This window comes from Camarhynchus parvulus, chromosome 10 (genome assembly GCF_901933205.1).
Source record: "Camarhynchus parvulus chromosome 10, STF_HiC, whole genome shotgun sequence".
In the NCBI taxonomy this organism is placed as follows: Eukaryota; Metazoa; Chordata; class Aves; order Passeriformes; family Thraupidae; genus Camarhynchus; species Camarhynchus parvulus.
The window spans coordinates 18117291-18135189 of NC_044580.1; the positions used below are offsets into that span (position 1 = coordinate 18117291).

The 17899-nt window shown below is 46.6% G+C and overlaps 1 protein-coding gene across 1 annotated transcript; it reads left to right on the plus strand.

Moving 5' to 3' along the window:
• The first annotated feature begins 3010 nt into the window (after window positions 1-3010).
• SLC24A1 (solute carrier family 24 member 1) lies at window positions 3011-17144 on the plus strand. Its single transcript, XM_030955462.1, has 9 exons — window positions 3011-3931; window positions 5805-5913; window positions 12194-12277; window positions 13859-13959; window positions 14363-14365; window positions 14575-14778; window positions 15144-15233; window positions 16086-16252; window positions 16895-17144. The coding sequence occupies exons 1-9, from the start codon at window positions 3011-3013 to the stop codon at window positions 17142-17144; spliced, it is 1929 nt and encodes a 642-aa protein (XP_030811322.1).
• Window positions 17145-17899: the final 755 nt, after the last annotated feature.

Below are 17899 nucleotides of genomic sequence, written 5' to 3' on the forward strand. Positions count from 1 at the left end.
AGTGCGCCTCCCTCTCCCGCTTCTGTACCTGTGGCAATAAACTCCAGTGCAAAACTGGGATGTACTCCTGAAATTGTGTGTTCAGACAACAGTTTGCTTTAAAATTATCAGAGAGGCACAGAACAGTTTAGCTGGAAAAGCCCCCTAAGATCGTCAAGTCCCACTGTTGCCCCAGCACTGCCAAGGCCACCATAAGCCATGTCCCCATGTGCCACATCCACCCGGCTTTAAATCCCTCCAGGGATGGGGACTCCAGCACTGCCCTGGGCAGCCTGCTCCAATGCTGGACAAGCCTTTCAGAAGAGACATTTTCCCAATATCCAACCTAAACCTCCCCTGGTGCAACTTGAGGCCATTCCCTCTCCTCCTGTCCCTGTTCCCTGGAGCACAGCCCGACCCCCGGCTGTCCCCTCCTGTCAGGAGCTGTGCAGAGCCACAAGGGCCCTCCTGAGCCTCCTTTGCTCCAGCCTGAGCTCTCTCAGCTCCCTCAGCCACTCCAGACCCTTCCCCAGCTCCATTCCCTTCCCTGGACATGCTCCAGCACCTCAATGTCCTTCTCGCCATGAAGGACCCAAAATCAAATCACACATTTCTAATTCCCCTGCAATAAATCTGATGATTAGATTGCTGTGGCTGTTAAATCCTTGGCCAGGGATGTTATTATTTCTTCCCCTGTGGAGCTGCACCATATCAGTGCCACAGAAGAGTCCCAGGTCCTGCTCCCTCCCTCTGCCTCAGTGCTCCTGGCACAGGCCCTGAGGGATTTTCTAGGAGTCAATGAGTTTTAAACCTCCCTCTGGCATTACAGAGTGGTCACATACTGTGGCAAAGACCAGCAGAGCTGCTTGTCTGGCATCTGGCCTGTCAGCCACAGGAGATGCCTCAAAGTGTTCCACGTTTAAAAGTGTTTATAAATGTGATTTACCCGCTGCCAGGGCGTGAGGGTGATCCGTGTCCATGGCTGGTGCTTCCGTGCAGGAGTTTGTGAAGGGGATAATCACCTGTCCTCACACTGAGAATAACCTGTGGGAGCAGACAAAGGTTCAGAGATAGACCCAAATCTATACAATACTATTTAATCTTCTTAGGGGCTGTGGGTATTAAACTGGATTGGGAACTCCTCCACTAACATGTCCTTCACACCTGACCCGCTCTTGTTTTAGGACTCTGCCAGCAGAGGAGACATCCTGAAAATGGGATCATTTTCACCTGCCTCTCTCTGCAACAGCATCTCCCACCTGGCTGTTAAGTACCAAAGAAGCTTCCAGCACTACACCCAGCCCCTGGAACTCGCCTTCCTCCTGGACAGACCTTTGGAAGGTAGGCTGGGGAGGTTTGTGTGATTGCTTGGATTTCGTGTTACTGAGACAGAAGTGAGAAAAGGAGTTTATCAGGAATTGACCTAAACTTACGAGACTAGAGAAACAATTCTGAATTCTTCTGGTCAGGAGTTGTGGAAGGCTGCAGAGCTCTTAGAACTGATCCTAGCTTTGGATTTCTTTCTGCTTGCAAAACGTCTTTCAAGCAGCTTGTTTTGGAGAGAAGTAAAATCCGTATTTAAATAGGAGTGTGTGCATAACTGTATCTTCTCTCTGCCATCCTTTTAACTCTCCTGTCTTTGTTAGGGGAAGTTATTTTCTCTTAATGTGCAATTTGTTATACCTCTTGTGCTGTTCTGCCACATGTATGTTTATTTTCTTTTTATGTATGAAAAGCAAGGCTTGTATCATCTATTTATCTAGGTATTCCCATGACCCTCTATTACTGTTGCCTTAGTGATCCTCCCAACTATTTAAATTAACATTGCCTGTTTTGCAAGAAATTTAGGCTGATAACTTCCCTGGGTGTTATGCAAGAGGGTGAATGTGTAATAACTTGCATGAAGAGCTTATGGTTTAGAAAACTATGATTCACAGCTAAAGAATAATGTAACATGCCCACTCTGGGGGAAAAAATAATCCATGAAGAGTGTCATTCTAAGGTAAAACATTCAAGCAGTGCTGAAGAGTGAATTCTGTCCAGCCCCAAATCCCTGTCCCTGTGCTGTCACAGTTGCAAGCACTGTCACTCTGGCATTTACAATTTCTTCCCCTTTCTAAATGCTGTTCACATAATTATGCAAGATATGCTAATTACCCCCTAATAAAAGGTATGATTACAATTCCACTTTGCCAGTTCTGATTTCTACAGAAAGCCCTGCAAAGATGTAGTCATAGAAACAAATGGCTGCTCAGCACCCCCAGTTTTACTAGAACCACATTCTCCTCACCCTCTGCTCAAATTGAAGGAAAAAACCTCACCCTTCCTTGGATGGTTTCCTGGGGAATGAAAGTCTGGAAAGCCATGGAGCAGCATCACATCTAAACCAGTTTCCATCCCCCTGAGGTTATTTTGGTGAATAACTGGTTTAGGAGGGAGGTTTGAGCAGCTTGGTCTTGTCTTCAGAAGATTAAATTTTTAGCAATTTAAAGTTGGTTTCTTGACAGAAGCTGTATCCACTCCTCCTGCACAACACTGACCCAAATGATAATATTACAGAATAACAACTGGACTCTGGTCAATGCAGTCCATAACAGCTCCTGGATATGGGCATTCGGTGGAACCAGAATTCAGCTTGGATTGGACTGCCTCATCCAATTCCACTCTCTTAAGCCAAACCTTTCATTATTAATCAGCATAGCCTACAGTCATATTAAAAAATAGACTGAAACCTGGATCTAGATCTCTCTTTACTCATTTAAATCAATTTCTTTTTATACAAAAATAGACAAGCAGTCATTGAAGTGTTGCTGCCCAAATGGTGGAAAGTTGCAGTACTTTGTTTTTCACACCAGATTTTCTTTTGCAGGATTCCCCATTTTGTGCTGTGCAGTTCCATTCCTGATGCTCCAGATCAGCTAGAAATTGTGCTGGGCAGTTCCAATCCTGATGCTCCAGATCAGCAAACTGCTGGCCAAGTGAAGTCTTCAGTGGCTTCTGGACACGGCTCTGAGTTTGGAACCTTTAGGAAATGCATTTACCACGGAGGAGGCGGCTACGGAGGAACCGAATCTTTTTTTTGCTTGCCATAGTGTTGGTCCTCTCTTTCTACCAGCTCCAGTCCAGCCCCTCTCCCCTTCCAGCATCACACAGAGCCCCTCAACCCACGGACCCTGCCAAAGTGACCTCCAGGGACCTCCCCAGCAACAAGACTGCTGTAAGAGGCAATGGCACAGCACCCAAAATAAGGCACTGCATCTATGTGGATCCTGAGCCAGCTGTGCCCGTCACCACGTCAGTGGGCACAACACCACAGCAAGAAAATGCCAGTGAAAGCTCCCCAGATGCAAAACCACCCTATGAGTCCAAAGGAGAATATCCCCAGGACCTGTTTAGTGTGGAAGAACGCAGGCAAGGGTGGGTTGTACTTCACATCTTTGGCATGATGTATGTATTTGTGGCCTTGGCCATAGTGTGTGATGAGTATTTTGTCCCTGCTTTGGGAGTGATCACTGAGAAGCTGGAGATCTCTGAAGATGTGGCTGGAGCCACCTTCATGGCAGCAGGTGGATCAGCACCAGAACTCTTCACGTCCCTCATAGGTGTCTTCATCTCACACAGCAATGTCGGCATCGGTACCATTGTGGGCTCAGCAGTGTTTAATATCCTCTTTGTCATTGGCACCTGTGCCCTCTTCTCGAGGCAGATACTCCACCTGACATGGTGGCCCTTATTTAGAGACATCACATTCTACATTGTAGACTTACTGATGCTCATCCTGTTTTTCCTAGACAGTGTCATTGATTGGTGGGAAAGCCTCCTTTTACTGACTGCCTATGCCACATACGTGTTCACCATGAAACATAACATGTTCCTGGAGCAATGGGTGAAGCAGGAGCTGAAAAAGAAGCTAAATGCTGTGCAGGCAGCATCAGCAGAGCACATGCGGAAGGTTGGTGTCCTTAGAGTTCAGAGGGCAAGTTGGAAATAACTTTTAGTGTAAACCACAAAGAAAAACTGCATCTCCTTCACAAAGCACATATTCGAACCTCAGAATACAGGTACTGGTCAATAATTATGGTTTTAAAATGGGGGAAATGCAAACTAGAGAGATTCTAAGAAAGTGGAGACCATCACTAACGGAATTCTGCCTGTGCAATTACTAAATATCTCTTAGCTGCTTGCAAAGATGTGTGGGATTTTGCTTACTTCGTTGTTCAAAAGAAGTTTCAGAAAGAACACTTGCAGGAACACATTTTTGGTCTGGGAATAAGATTGGACAATTCTGGTACACAGGGTAGAAAAGGCTTCTGTCCCAGCCTCTTGCAGCTAAGAGATGCTTGAGGAAATTCTCTTTTCCCTCTCTGAAGCCAGATGTGTTGCTGGGATGCTGGTGGTATCACTCCTTACCTGATCAGCAGCACAGAAAAGCATCTGGCAGCTTTAGCAATCACTGCCTGCTCTCCTGGGCAGCATTCACAGATTGAAGTGCCCAAACCCAATTCCATGCCAGCAGATTTCAAACTGTCCCCTGGTACTGCATGCTCTGCTAGTTAGATGTGTCCCTGGCCCTCAAGCATGCTTTGCCTTCTGATCCTGGCACTCCACATCATTTAAGGAAAGGAAGGAAGTAGATAAGGAAAGTCAGGGTAGAATTAAGAAACTCCTCTTTCCTACTCCTGGTTTGTTGTTCAGCCAGTGCTCACAGCTGGGAGTCCTGAAAGCTCCTGGGTTACATTCCAGTGGGATACACATGCAAGAAACTGCAGTGACACACACACATCACTGTGGACATCACCAAGCATCACAGATTGACTCCAGCCCTGCACTTGAAGTTTACAGAGAGCTCTCACTAATGTTTAGTAGCATGACAGAGAGCTGCTGAACCTAACACTTGGGAAAAATTAATCACAGAAATTATAAATGATGGAAAGTAATGCTAATCACTGTAAAAAAATCTGTCTTTGAACCTTCTCTCTGCTGGAAAATGAGTAAGGATACACATGTTTGGGGATGCAGTCTGGGTCTGTCTGTAGCTGCAGGAATCAGCTGTGAGTCTGCCCCCAGGTGCCTGATTCCTTGCTGGGAGGCTTTTGGTAGAATCCTGTTTTTCTCAGAAGCCAATGGGTTTAAGGAGGCTCATGGCTTTGGCTTTTTCAGTAGCATCCATGGACATTTGTGTCAGCTGTGCCACTTCCCCACAGGCAGCAGCCTGGAGGATCATTAGATCCTGAAGCAGCAGAGGTGATTGGTCATTTCTGTTCTTCATTGCTTGCAGACAAGCAGGGCAGTTGTAGATGATGGAACAACGAAGCCACCAGATGTGAGGAAGCTGCAGGTAGGTCTAAGCAACTTTACAGGGATCTGAAGTCATGGTATTTTGAATCTCCCCATGTCAGATCATAAACAAAAGTGTCAACTCCTGTGTCAAGAAACCTGGACCAAAGCCTGTATCATATCAGGCACAATGGCCACAGTTTGCTTAAGGGGACACCTGGCTGAGTCCTGTCCTTTAAGGAATTTTTATAAAATTTAAGAGACAGCTCAGGCTTCCCAGGTAGATTTAACTAGAAGAGTGCTGCTCATTCTCTGCTATAAAACAGTCATATAGAAATTCAGACAGTGACTCTTCTTACCTGGTTTCATGGCCAAATTTCTTCCTGGGCTGTCATAGCAGCGGCTGGCGGGGTCTGTCCTTTCCCATAGCAAACACTGAGCACTGATTCCTCTGCTGCTGTTGAATTGCTGCCCCATGGCCTGGAGAGGCCTTGTCTGATGTAGAGGACAAGGAAGCTGGAACTGAGTGGTTTTGTGCCTTCCCACAGCCTGGGCCAGCCCTGCAGCGGGGCAGCAGCTCGGCCTCCCTGCACAACTCTCAGATGCGCGGCACCATCGTCCAGCTCATGATCCACACCCTGGACCCCCTGGCAGAAGGTGAGTGCATGCTCCACACCAGAGGGCCTTGGCTTCACAGCCCTGAGTGGTTTCACTGGCAATACAATCAGTATTTTGGGGTCAGTAACTCACCCTTGGGGTGCAGCTGAGTATCACAGATGGTGTCAGGTGCAGGGAGCTCGGTGACAGGGGGGGATGTGCCCCCTCTGATCATGTGGCTGGCAAGGACAAGCACCTCATGTTTTGGTCCTGCCATGTCTACTTTTCCTGTGCCCAACTGGTTACTGCTGTGGTGGCAGCTGCTGCTGGGGTCCCTGGAAGTGGTGACATCCCCATCTCTGCTGTCTCTCTGACTGCAGTGGCAGTTAAAGTGAGTTACAGGCTCCCCCTGTCCCATAGCACATCCCATATTCCTCTTCTTAGCTCAGACCTCATCCCAGCCCTGAAAGAGCAGCACAAAAAGAGGTTAAAACCCTTGAGAAATTCTCTTTTTGACAGTGGTTAAAATCCCAGCTGAGATTCTAATCATGATGGTGAGGCCAATTCTGTGTGACTCAGGCTGACACCTCTGAAAGCTCACCAGTCATCACTGCCATGGCAAAGTGTGCCCACAGCCCTGTGCAGGCAATGGGCAGCTCCCCAGGGCCAGAGGATGACTAGCTCAGGTCCAAGATCTCTTTTAAACTGCCCAGGGTGCAGAGAAGCCTCATCTCCAGACAGACCAGGGTGTTTGTACACAGCCTTTTAATGTGTTGCTTTATATTAACTTTAATCCGATCACACTGTGGAGGTTTATTTTCAAAGAAAGAGTGAAGCACATTAATAAAAAACATCTTTAAGATTTTCTTTCCTAGCCAGAACATGCCCCACCCCTCCACTGCCCTACTTGTTCTAAAGAGATTATCTGCTGCTCATTCAAAGAGAGATTGAAGCTAAGCAGATCAACACCTCTCATGTCCCTCGCAGAGGTTACAAAGAGGACTCTCCAGATCAGAATTCCAGCTGCACAAACTGATCAAGGGAACAAGGAGGCTGGAGAAGGACAGCAAGGCAGATCAGTGTCTGCTTTGACAGATTCTAGTGAAGGCACCCAATGTGTTATCAACAGTAGCCTAACAAGAGCCAGACTCATCAGGGTTTGTTCCTTGCCTCCTGTGTCCCCAAAAGGTTGTATCAACAGCACCAGGATAGACCCAAAACCTTCCAAGAGGATGTGCCATTGCCTTGAGCATCAGAAAGTGCCAGAACTGAGGGGCTGCTGCCACTCAGAGACCTTCAGCACCTTCTCATCCTTCCCACACCTCTAAATGTCTCTGTGCAGTATCTGCCCACACAAGGCCACCACGAATTTGGCTTTCTGATCCAGGCTGGTGCCCTGGTGAAGCTCTGGGACCCCTCAGCAGGAGAGCTGTGGGGGGCTGAGGTTGGCAGCCAAGGGCCAAGGAGAGCCCCAGCCAGTTCAGCCCAGAACAGGGAGCTTTCCACTGGCCTTGCTAAAGAGACTGCTGCTCCCAGGCCTTGTGAATATGGAATAAACAGGACCCGGGGACCAGTTTGGATTTTCTCTCAAAGAGAACTTGCCTACTCATTACATAGAATCACAGAATCATTTAGTTTGAAAAACACCTTTAAGATCATCAAGTCCGACTGTTCCCCCAGCACTGCCAAGGCCACGTATCCCCAGGTGCCCCATCTACATCCTTTAAATCCCTTCGGGGATGGTGACTCCCTGTGCCAGGGCTTGAGAACCCTTCGGGTGCAGGAATTTTTCCTGATATCCAGCCTGTGCCGGCGGCCCGGCAGGATGAGTTCCCGTGTGCGTGCGGCAGCCACTAGATGGGAGTGTGACCGTGTGTATCTGCATCTGATACCGCAGGGACCGTGCGGGGATGGGCTGCAACAGCCTCTCCAGAAGGGTTTTATAAACCACAGCCTTTACTTTAATAACGCCACTGAGGTAATGGCAAAATCTCTGCCCCAGGTACGTGCCTGCTCCACTCAAAGCTGTGAGAAAAGAGATACCACCTTATAAAATATAACAATAGAATTACTGATATTACAACAGCTCAGCACTCAAAAATCAAGGAGCCAATGTGCCAAATCCTGTGTGTCTTGTAGGAGATACTCCTTAATCTGATAACTTCCTACCTAAAGAAAAGAGAGTTTGGAGAAAAGGAATTTATGCATAGATTGAGTGCCTTGAGGAGCTTGGGCAAAGAGATAGAATGACATCCCAAGGAAGGATCTGGAAAAGGATTTGAACCTGCAAGGCATATGAGGACTTGTGTTCTGATATGTTAATAGCTCCTAGTCCTGTGTTAACAGCCCTGCAGCCCTGTGGGACCCTGGGGACGGCTGTGCCTGCTTCCCATGGATCACCAACACTGTCCCTCCCTTTGCTGGGTGTGCAGCTCTTTCTGTAGTGGGCACATTTCTGTAATTAGGCTGCAACATAAAAGATGATCCCAAAGCCATATATCTTTCCTCAAGGGCCCCTGTTCCTTCTTGCCAAGGCCTGTGGCATCAGCACTTACAGGCTGTGGAAATGAACACTCAACAGAAGGAAAAGGTTGCCAACAGTTGCTCAGCAGTTCCTCACTGAACCTGCTACAATCAGGATTCTCTAGAGGTTCCTTCTTTCAGCTGCCCTTGCTTTTTATTTGGGCAGCACAGAAGTGGTTTCAGGGCAGCAAGGCCCAAAACATAGAAAAGCTGCCAGCTCTGGGCCTCCAAGCCCAAATTTCAGAGGCAGAGGTCTTGAAAATGCAGGAGTGTGAAACACAAAGCTGCAACATCCCTTGTGTGAAACAAAATTTCTCTTTTGAAGAGTGGATTGAGTTCAGAGTGTGGGGTTGTTTCTTTTTGTATTGGAAGGTATCATTACTTAAGTCTTTGTCTCAGAGAGGCTACATCTTTACTTTAGAGGTTCTAATATTTACATGGCATCCTGAATTATATTTTTGATAGAACTTTTTACTTTCGATGTGCCCTTTTTAAATTAGGAATTTCTAGCAAGTTTGTTCTTTTGTCCTTTTCCCCAGTTCCTGTGAAAATGAGTAGAAGAAGAGCGTGAGATCTTTTCCAGATCATCCCATTAGACACCAGAGGGGACTGTTGGGGAAGTAAAGGCAGTGAGGATTTTGGAAATGCTCAGGAGCCCTCTCATTTCTGAACCTCTAGCCTTACCACCAGACTCTTTAAACTCTAGTCACACAGGGAACAAAGCAGAAGCCTACATTTCTTTTTGAATGAAGCAAAAGGCTCCAGCAGAGAGGTTGTCAGAGCTGCCTGCCCTCACTATGCCCCAGTTAACAAGGTAATGATTTTGAAAATTAGACCAGAGCAGTGGGCACTGTTGCAGGCTGGAGAAGGCTGAAGGCAGCTACAGCTTCTCCTTGCCTTATTAGCATTCCAGATCCAGAGAGGAAAAAGGAATCACAAGACTTTTTTTATACTTCCACTTTTATACAGCAGAATCTCCAAATCCTTCAGGTTCATGCCAAACTGTAAAGAAAAAATCCTCCCTGCTGATTGTGTTGTCAATCCTGTTCGAGTGAATATTAGAGCCAAAGAGTGAATTAAATGTAAGAGCCAAATTCAAGGTAGAAGTTCAGCTGCCACCTGAAGTCTGTCCTGGATGCTGTCAGTTCAGAGGACAAGACTTTTCCTGGAGAGCATCTAAGGGCCACTGGACACAGACATGTGCTGTGTGATGTGCTCTCAGCCCTGGGGACTGAGTTGCCAGCAGTGAATGGCTCAGGAGACTGAGAGGGACACTGCCCTGCACAGCTGATCCAGCACAGCCCAGTGTGAGCCCATGGACATCCTTCCTCCCCTTGCTGACCTGCAGATCTGGCCAGCTTAGAGCCAGCTCTGCCTCCAGTCTCAGTCCCTCCTGCAGGAATTGTGTGCCAGAGGAATTACCACCCTTTTAAACGAGGCTGATCTCATAAGAACTGGCCAGTGGCCTGGGCCTAATCTGTTTATCCTGACAGAGATGCTCCCAGGCTCCTCCCAGCCTGGGGCCTGGCTGAGGGCAGCGAGCCAGGAGCTGGAATTTCCATAATCTCAGGCTGAGCCTGACCCTGCTGACCCTGCTGACAGGAGCTTCTGCAGCAGCTTCAGGGAAAAGCCAAACAGAAGGATGCATTGCCCAGTGCTTAGAGGAGACTGGAAGCAAAAGGTCACCCCTGCACTGAGGGTTGTGCTTGTGCACGAGCACAGGGGGAAGGAAGCCAACATTCCACATCCCCTCCAGTGACACCTTCAGTACTGGCGAGGAGCATGGAAGAGTCAGGCTCTTGAGTCCCAGCCAGCCTTTCCAAGGAGAAGAAATGATAATTTAGATTGGAAATTCTTACCTGCAAGGGTGGTGAGGTCCTGGAACAGGATGCCCAGAGAAGCTGTGACTGCTCTTGGATCCCTGGAAGTGTCCAAGGCCAGGATGGATGGGGCTTGGAGCAGCCTGGGATCGTGGAAGGTGTCCCTGCTCATGGCAGAGGGGTGGGACTGGATGGCCTTTAAGGTCCCTTCCAAACCAAACCATTCTGGTACTCCATGATGGTTTCATCTCAGTCCAGCCATTCCAGTGCTCAGTGGAAATCCCAGCTGGTGAAAGATGTTTCTGTCAGACAGCAGCAGGAATCTCACCACAGTAGGACTTGTCCCCTGAGGTCTTCCTGTCTGGGCTGGGCCCAGTTATTGGACATACAGCAGAATTTACTGATTTTTACCAGGTTCAGCTCAGAACAATCGTTCTGCCCACATGGCTGGACATGCTATTTCTATTATCTCAGTGTCACAGTGATTAATAAAATGGCAGGGCCCTGCCCTTGAGGCAATATGACAACTGCACCTTCTGGGTGCATAGTCAACAACACAGTAGATTAAATCAGTGTGATAAAACTTTCAGAGAAAATTATTTTACAGCCCTGCACACAAGGCAAATACAGCATTGGCCAATTCTTGTGGCTACTGCCCATGTGCAAACCCAGTGACCCTCAGTCACTGGGTGTGCAGCTCAACAGAGGACAGAGATTGGAGCAAAATGGGGCTTTTCTTTGAGCCCATTCTTGTTCACTTTCACTGAGAGTCAGCAGTAAGATATTTGAGTAAAAAACAACTATAGAGACACACAGTTCCACAGTTCACTGTAAATCAGTAAAAAAAGCAGCTCAGCTGAGTAAGGCAGAGCTTGGTTCACAGTAGTAGAAGCTCTCAGCAGTCCCAGAAATAGAGCACCAGACCTGTGCTGGTGAAGAACATCTCTCAGACAGCCTGAACCATGCTGAACCTGGATACCAGGAATTCAAAACAGCTCCAGCAGGAGACACTTATGTGTACTTAGAAAAATCAATCATTTTCCTGGGAACTGGAACATAAAAGGTGTTTATTTTTCATTCCCATCAGGTCCCCAGGCTGTAAGCAGCACCCTAAAGCCTCTTCAACAGCCACATGGCAGGAGGAAGGTGTGATTTTTAGTTTGTTCATAATCTAGCCTAGGAAAAAAATCAATAGTCCATTGTGAACATGATGATATTGCACTGAAACCCCCCCTCTGTTCTTTCTGCATTTTATTCCTATAAAGTACAGATATCCTTTGTATTACTGACCTGAAAAGGATTTCTCATTCCTCTTGATGCCTTGAGAGGCTGGCTAGAACAGAGGCTAGACTGTGTTACAGATATAAAGGAGGGATTTATTAAAAGGCCTTCACTGGATACACCTTGGGCAGTACAAGAGCCTGGCTGAGGCTACACCCAAGATGGACAGGAGGTCACACATTTTCACACTTGTATAAGTTTTGGTCCATTTCCATACTGGGGTTAATTATCCAATTACAGCTCCAGGTGATGCAGTCCCATCCTCCCAGATTGCTCTCCTCAGTTTGCTGTTGTTTGCACTTTTTTGGGCCTGAAGCTGCAATAGTGTCCTTGGTTCTGGGGCTGGAAAAGGAGTTTTGTCTGAACTGTAAAAATAACTTGATAACACCTTATATGAAGTTCAGAGTTATGTACTAATGCAGTACAAATTCTGGAAAATATAAAAGCTAAAACTTTAAGCATCACTCTAGATTCTCTTTAAATAGTTCTGTCACATTGCTGGTGTAATTGCTGTAGCACCAAGCAGTTAAATACAACAGCTATGACCACCTAGCAGCAGTGAAAACCTGAGGTCCCAGCTAGAACAACCCCTGGGGCAGCACTGGCTGCAGCACCTGCAGGAGGAAGGGGACAAGAGCACGTGTGTGTTGGGGGAGGCAGGGCCAGGGGGGCTTTGCAGTGACAGCCCCTGATGATCGTGTCCTTCTCACCCACAGCAAAATTTAAAGACAGGGTTGACACCCTGAGCAAATTGGCCAAGGCCAAGGCTGAGACCCTGGAAGGACAAGGCTCCCAGCCAGGTGAGTGCAGGAAGAGCCAGCACTGGTTGCCTTGCTTTGCACTGCAAGCCCTCACCTTCCCAGCACACAAAGCCCAAGGGCAGGCAAGGAAACTCTGGGGTGTAACACAAATTTTGTGCTGTTTCTGGGCACAGATGGCTGCTGTAACAGTGCAGCAGGAATCAATCGATGCACACAGCCATCCCCAGAGGAGCTGTTAGTGAGGCAGGGCAGGGAGAGCTGCAAGGGTGGACTGCAAATGGCCATGGAACAGTGCAGGAGGGGAAGCAGGGCACTGCAGACAGCACTTGGGTGCTGCTGGTCTTTGGCAGACCCTGCAAATGAGGTGTTTGTTAAACCAAGCACCTTCACATGCTTGCAGAAGGGCACAGAAGGTTCCTCCAGAGGGAATAATCTACACTGTGTCTGTATCAATTCCAAGGACCTATGCACCCTTCCTTTAATAGAATCACAGAATCATACAATGCTTTGGGTTGGAAGGAACCTTAGAGACCATCCCATTCCACCTCCTGCCATGGGCAGGGACACCTTCCACCATCCCAGGGTGCTCCAAGCCCCATCCAACCTGGCCTTGGACACTCCCAGGGATGGAGCAGCCACAGCTTCTCTGGGCAACCACCCTCACAGGGAAGCATTTCTAATCCAACATTTAACCTGCCCTCTGTCAGTCACTCCTGACACAAAGGCTGCCTTGGAGCCAGAGCTGACTTGTGCTACAACACAGATTTGTGCTGCCAGCAAGGCTGAAGATTTTGAACACCAAGAAACTTTGGTGTGGAAAGTGCCAGCTCCATACAACCCAGGCCCCTGAGCACCTCATGGAGGTGAATGAGCCCAAACTTGAGAAAAACACTGTTTAAAACCCAAGTAAATTCTTGATGTGTGCTATAAATACCACACTGCCTTCACTCCCTCATCCCTGCTCTGTTATCCATATTTCTGCTGTTCCCACAGAGGTTTCCGTGTTCCTCTTGGCTATGCAGGTAATGCAGGAACAGCAGGACATTGCAGTTATTTCCTTGTATGTGTCAGCACTTTCCTATTTGCTTTTGAATACCCACCAAAAGATCAGGGATTAAAGTCTGGCAGCACATCCTGGTCATTTCTCAGAAGCCTTGAAGAGTATCAGGTCCCTGGAGAATGCTCTCTGCTCTACGGAGAGAGGGGGGAGCTGGGGGGGAAACCTGAGGAGCAGAGCTTTACATTCTTTCTGGGTTTTAAGGATGGTTTTAATACAATCTTCAGAATCCAGAAAGAAACCAAGAAATGCCCATCAGCTGTAGATGAGGTAATTAGCATTTCCCCACCCCTTACAGCGGTTCTGCATGAAGGTCAGAGGAGCACCAAGGTCTCATTCTATTCCAGGTGGGCCAAATTCTGCCCAGATTTACCAAACACAATCACAGCAGTCAGGGAGGACACACAACAAACCAAAGCAATCTGAGGGTATTTAACCTGAAATGCCACCACTGTGGGAGGGAGCTCAGACCCTCTGCTGGTCACAGGGAAGGGGATGCCCTGGTAAGGTGGCCACCCACCCATGATGACTGAAACCAGCATTCCTTCTTATTGCTTTTGCAGAAGAGGGAAAGAAAGCACCAAGCAACGTCCAGGTAACTCCTGCCAGTGACTCTGAGCCCAGCAAAGACACACAGAAGGCAGATGTGCCACAGGATGGACAGGTACCCAAATCAGGAGCACAGGCACCAAGTGCCCACCCAGGCTGACCTTCACACGTACTTTCCTTCTTCCCTCTCCAGAGCTGCTGGGACAGGACCCAACCCATGTCACTGCCATCTATAAATAGGCTCTGTGTGTAGTAATCTAAGATGCTGGCTGAAACACTTTGGCTTACAAACACAAATTGGGTCCAAATGATGACACCAAGTGATACTGGATAGTATTGACCCCTCAAGTGACTCTTCTGAGGGTACTCCAGGGTAAGGGGAGATAAGAGCACCTGCCTGTCTTGTGCTTGCCAGCAGATTGTTCTGTTTTGCTTCCCAAATCCCTTTTGGTTGATTTGGCAGTTCCAATGAAAAAAAGGTTTTCGAGGACATGAAATATTTAATTTGTTTCTAAAAGGTGGTTCTAGTTAATGGATGCCCACCAGTTAACAATACACAGGTGCTGGGTTGGGGTGTGCCTGAGTCCTGTCCCACAAGAGCTGTGGCTGCCCTCAGCAGGTTACAAATGTGAGCTCTGCTCAGGTGAGGCCACAGTGAGTAACTGCAGCTCCTTGTTCTGCTCCTTGTGTGAAAATATATTGGCTTTTTGATTTTTTATTCTGTGTACAGCCCCCCCCATCAAGCAGTGACACCTCAGACGACAGCAGCTCTGAGAGCCAGGAGGACAGTGATAGTGACAGCACAGAGAGTGATGACAACGATGAGCCCTTATCTCTGGAATGGCCAGAATCAAGGACAAAACAAGCGATTTACCTCTTTCTCTTTCCCATTGTCTTTCCTCTCTGGAGCACTCTGCCTGATGTCAGAAACTCGGTAAGAATCCACCTTCCTTCTGCTCCTGGAGTCATGAACTGAGCTATAGATTTCCTCTGGGCCAGAGTCCCTGGGTCCATTTTTCCATGTCTGGAGTCTCTGCATAGTTGAAGGGCTGTTACTGCTGCAGGGAGTGGGACAGGAACCCCAGCTGCAGTGCAATGTCATTCCAAAGACTTAATTAAATAAACCACAAATTCTAGCAACTACAGGTCACCTAATCAAGCTGAAAAACAGCAAATAGAGACCAGGGTCCAAGTTAAAGCAATCAATTGCAGTGAAGTGTTTCAGGTGAATAGTTTTCAATGGGGACTATTAACTTCCCTGAAACTTCTCTTTTTTCTTTTCAAACTTGATTTCAACAGGAATCAAAAAAATTCTTTGTCATCACATTTTTTGGATCCATCCTCTGGATTGCTGCATTCTCTTATCTCATGGTGTGGTGGGCTCACCAGGTGAGAGGTTTTGTTCTTTCTGCAAATCCCCATTTCAGAACAAGTAGATGGAGAGAGGGGACAACGTTACTGTGGCATTTTATCTGATGAATTACAGCTGCAGTCATCCATCACAACAGCAGAAACTTTCTTTTGTTAGAACCCAAAAGGGAATTTTTGATTTCCTTTTTTTTTTATTTGACAAAGATTCATTCATTTCTGAGAGCTTCTAAGGGAGTTTGTGCATCAGTAAAAGGAAAAGCACCATCAAGATTTATCTTAAGTCTGACTTTTCATTAATGAATGTTTCTGTGCAGAACATAATTATCCATTACCTAATTAAAATTCTAGGAAAATATAGGTTCTGATTCTGGAAGATGCTAAATGTCCTTCCCTCCCCCATCTTAATATTCACCTTGTATTCTGGGAAATAACACTTCCATCTTATAGGAACAGCCCCCCAGTCTGTATTGAGTGATATATTGCACATGCACAGTAGATCTGATCATGCCTTAAATCCAAGGACTGTCATCTCCAAAGGCCCTCACATCTTGCACAGCTGATGTTAAATTTGCAAAGGTAGACAACATCCAGAAGAGGAGGACTGAGGACAGGAAAACTGTGCTGTAGCTGACTTGACCTTGGCTCGGTGCTGGCATTAATGTGGTCAGATTTCCTACACTAAAGAGCAAATCCAGAATCAACAGACACAGTAAAATGGAACTTATTAATCCTATAAAGCAGGAAAATGCTGCCACATTTATGGGACTTGGAATATTTTAACTCAAATATGGCACAAACCCTAACACTGCACAGAGCAATTGCACTCCATGTTCCACTGCTAACAGCCCTACCCAACGTTGTGTTGATTAGGTTGGTGAAACCATTGGGATCTCAGAGGAAATTATGGGGTTAACCATACTGGCAGCAGGCACATCCATCCCTGACCTCATCACCAGTGTCATCGTGGCCCGGAAGGGCCTGGGGGACATGGCTGTGTCCAGCTCTGTGGGCAGCAACATCTTTGACATCACTGTTGGGTGAGTACCAGGGCCATGCTAAGAGCTGCATTTCTTCTGAAACACAAAGTTACCTGGTTTGAAACCAAACATGCCTCAGTTAATTTTATTTTAGCTGTACTTAAGTGAAGGGCAGCTGAGCAAACCAGTTCCTTTTGAAGAAACCCAACCCAAATCCAAACCCAGCCAGGAAACACAAACTGTTATAACTCATCCCACTATCTTCACCCAAAAATCACCAATCAACACAAAATTACCATTTTTTCAAGACAAAAATGCAAGACATCTTCGGCTAATGTCCAAGCTATACAGGAGCCTTATCTGGTCACTCAGACATTCAGCTCCTGGGGAAGGTCAGTATCAGTGCCTGGATCTCCCATCCTCAACCATCAGGACATTTCTTTATTATAGCTCACCAAGGCACTTAATTCTCAGGTATTACTTTCAAACCATTTTACTCTTGGATTGCATTATGATAGTGCAAGCATTATCCAAATGTAGTTTTGACAGGAAAAACATCCAGTTTAGATTTATGCTGAGCTATATTGAATACAATAATGCACTTTTTTCCCCCTGTAAGAGTTTGGAAAAATTGCTTAGTTATGATGCAGATAATGAACTGCCTTAAAACATTTATTTCAATTACTTTTCCCTTCCTTGCAGCCTACCAGTTCCCTGGTTCCTTTTTTCTATCTTCAATGGCCTCAGCCCTGTGGCAGTCAGCAGCAATGGTTTGTTTTGTGCAATTGTTCTCCTTTTCCTCATGCTCCTGTTTGTGATTATCTCTATTGCTGTCTGTAAATGGAAAATGAACAAATTACTGGGGCTCACCATGTTTGCTCTATACTTTGTGTTTCTGATCATCAGTGTGATGTTAGAGGACAAGATAATATCCTGCCCGGTGTCTGTATGACATGTGGACACTGCAAGATGTCTGTGAGGATCCAGCAACATCAAAAGGGGGTTGAGGTAGCAGTTGTTCTACTGAAAAAAGGCAAACAGAATTGTAACAAACTTACTGAAAATAAGATTCCTTTAACATGCTAAAAAATAAATCAAATCTTAACTGGTGTGTCAGCCTCTACTGTTTTTCTTTAGGATCAGAACAGTATTAAATGAACAATATTAAATAACACAGACTTAGGCACTTGTGGAAAGGCTGAAACAATTTAGATGCATCAAATTTTCACTATGGCTGATCCTCTCAAGTTAAAGGAGCTGATTTTCACCACGTAATATTTACTCATGATAGGAAATTTTCAGGAACATGCTCTAAATTAGTCAGTGAACTGCTCAAACTCTCTGAAATCAATGAATTTTACTTCAATGGGAAGAGAATCAGACTGATGTGGCTGGGCCTTTATGGAACCGCTCTGCTTAAAATCCCTGTGTGGATTTTAAGCTCAGCAGAGAACTCTCTCAAACTGCACTGAGCTCCTTTCAGATCTGTACCTGATCTTGCAATGCAGTGCCTAAAACTCCTGTGAAGTGCCACTGGTACAGGCGTGATGTCACCTGGGTTTACATCTCACTGCAAAAAGGGGTTAGAACAGCACATTGCCTCTAATCTAAACTAAAGCCAGGAATCAAATACAACAAGGAGCTGAATGCTGGGGGTTTGTTTTCATCCTGACACTAATCTCTGACAGTTACGGATTATTTAACCAG

Bases quoted from the DNA above. Each gene is read 5' to 3' on its own strand.
- SLC24A1 (XM_030955462.1), top strand. From the start codon at position 3,011: ATGCATTTACCACGGAGGAGGCGGCTACGGAGGAACCGAATCTTTTTT. The intron at 3,932-5,804 runs GTTGGTGTCCTT...GCCTTCCCACAG, and splicing joins CAGCAGAGCACATGCGGAAG to CCTGGGCCAGCCCTGCAGCG. The intron at 14,779-15,143 runs GTAAGAATCCAC...TGATTTCAACAG, and splicing joins TGCCTGATGTCAGAAACTCG to GAATCAAAAAAATTCTTTGT.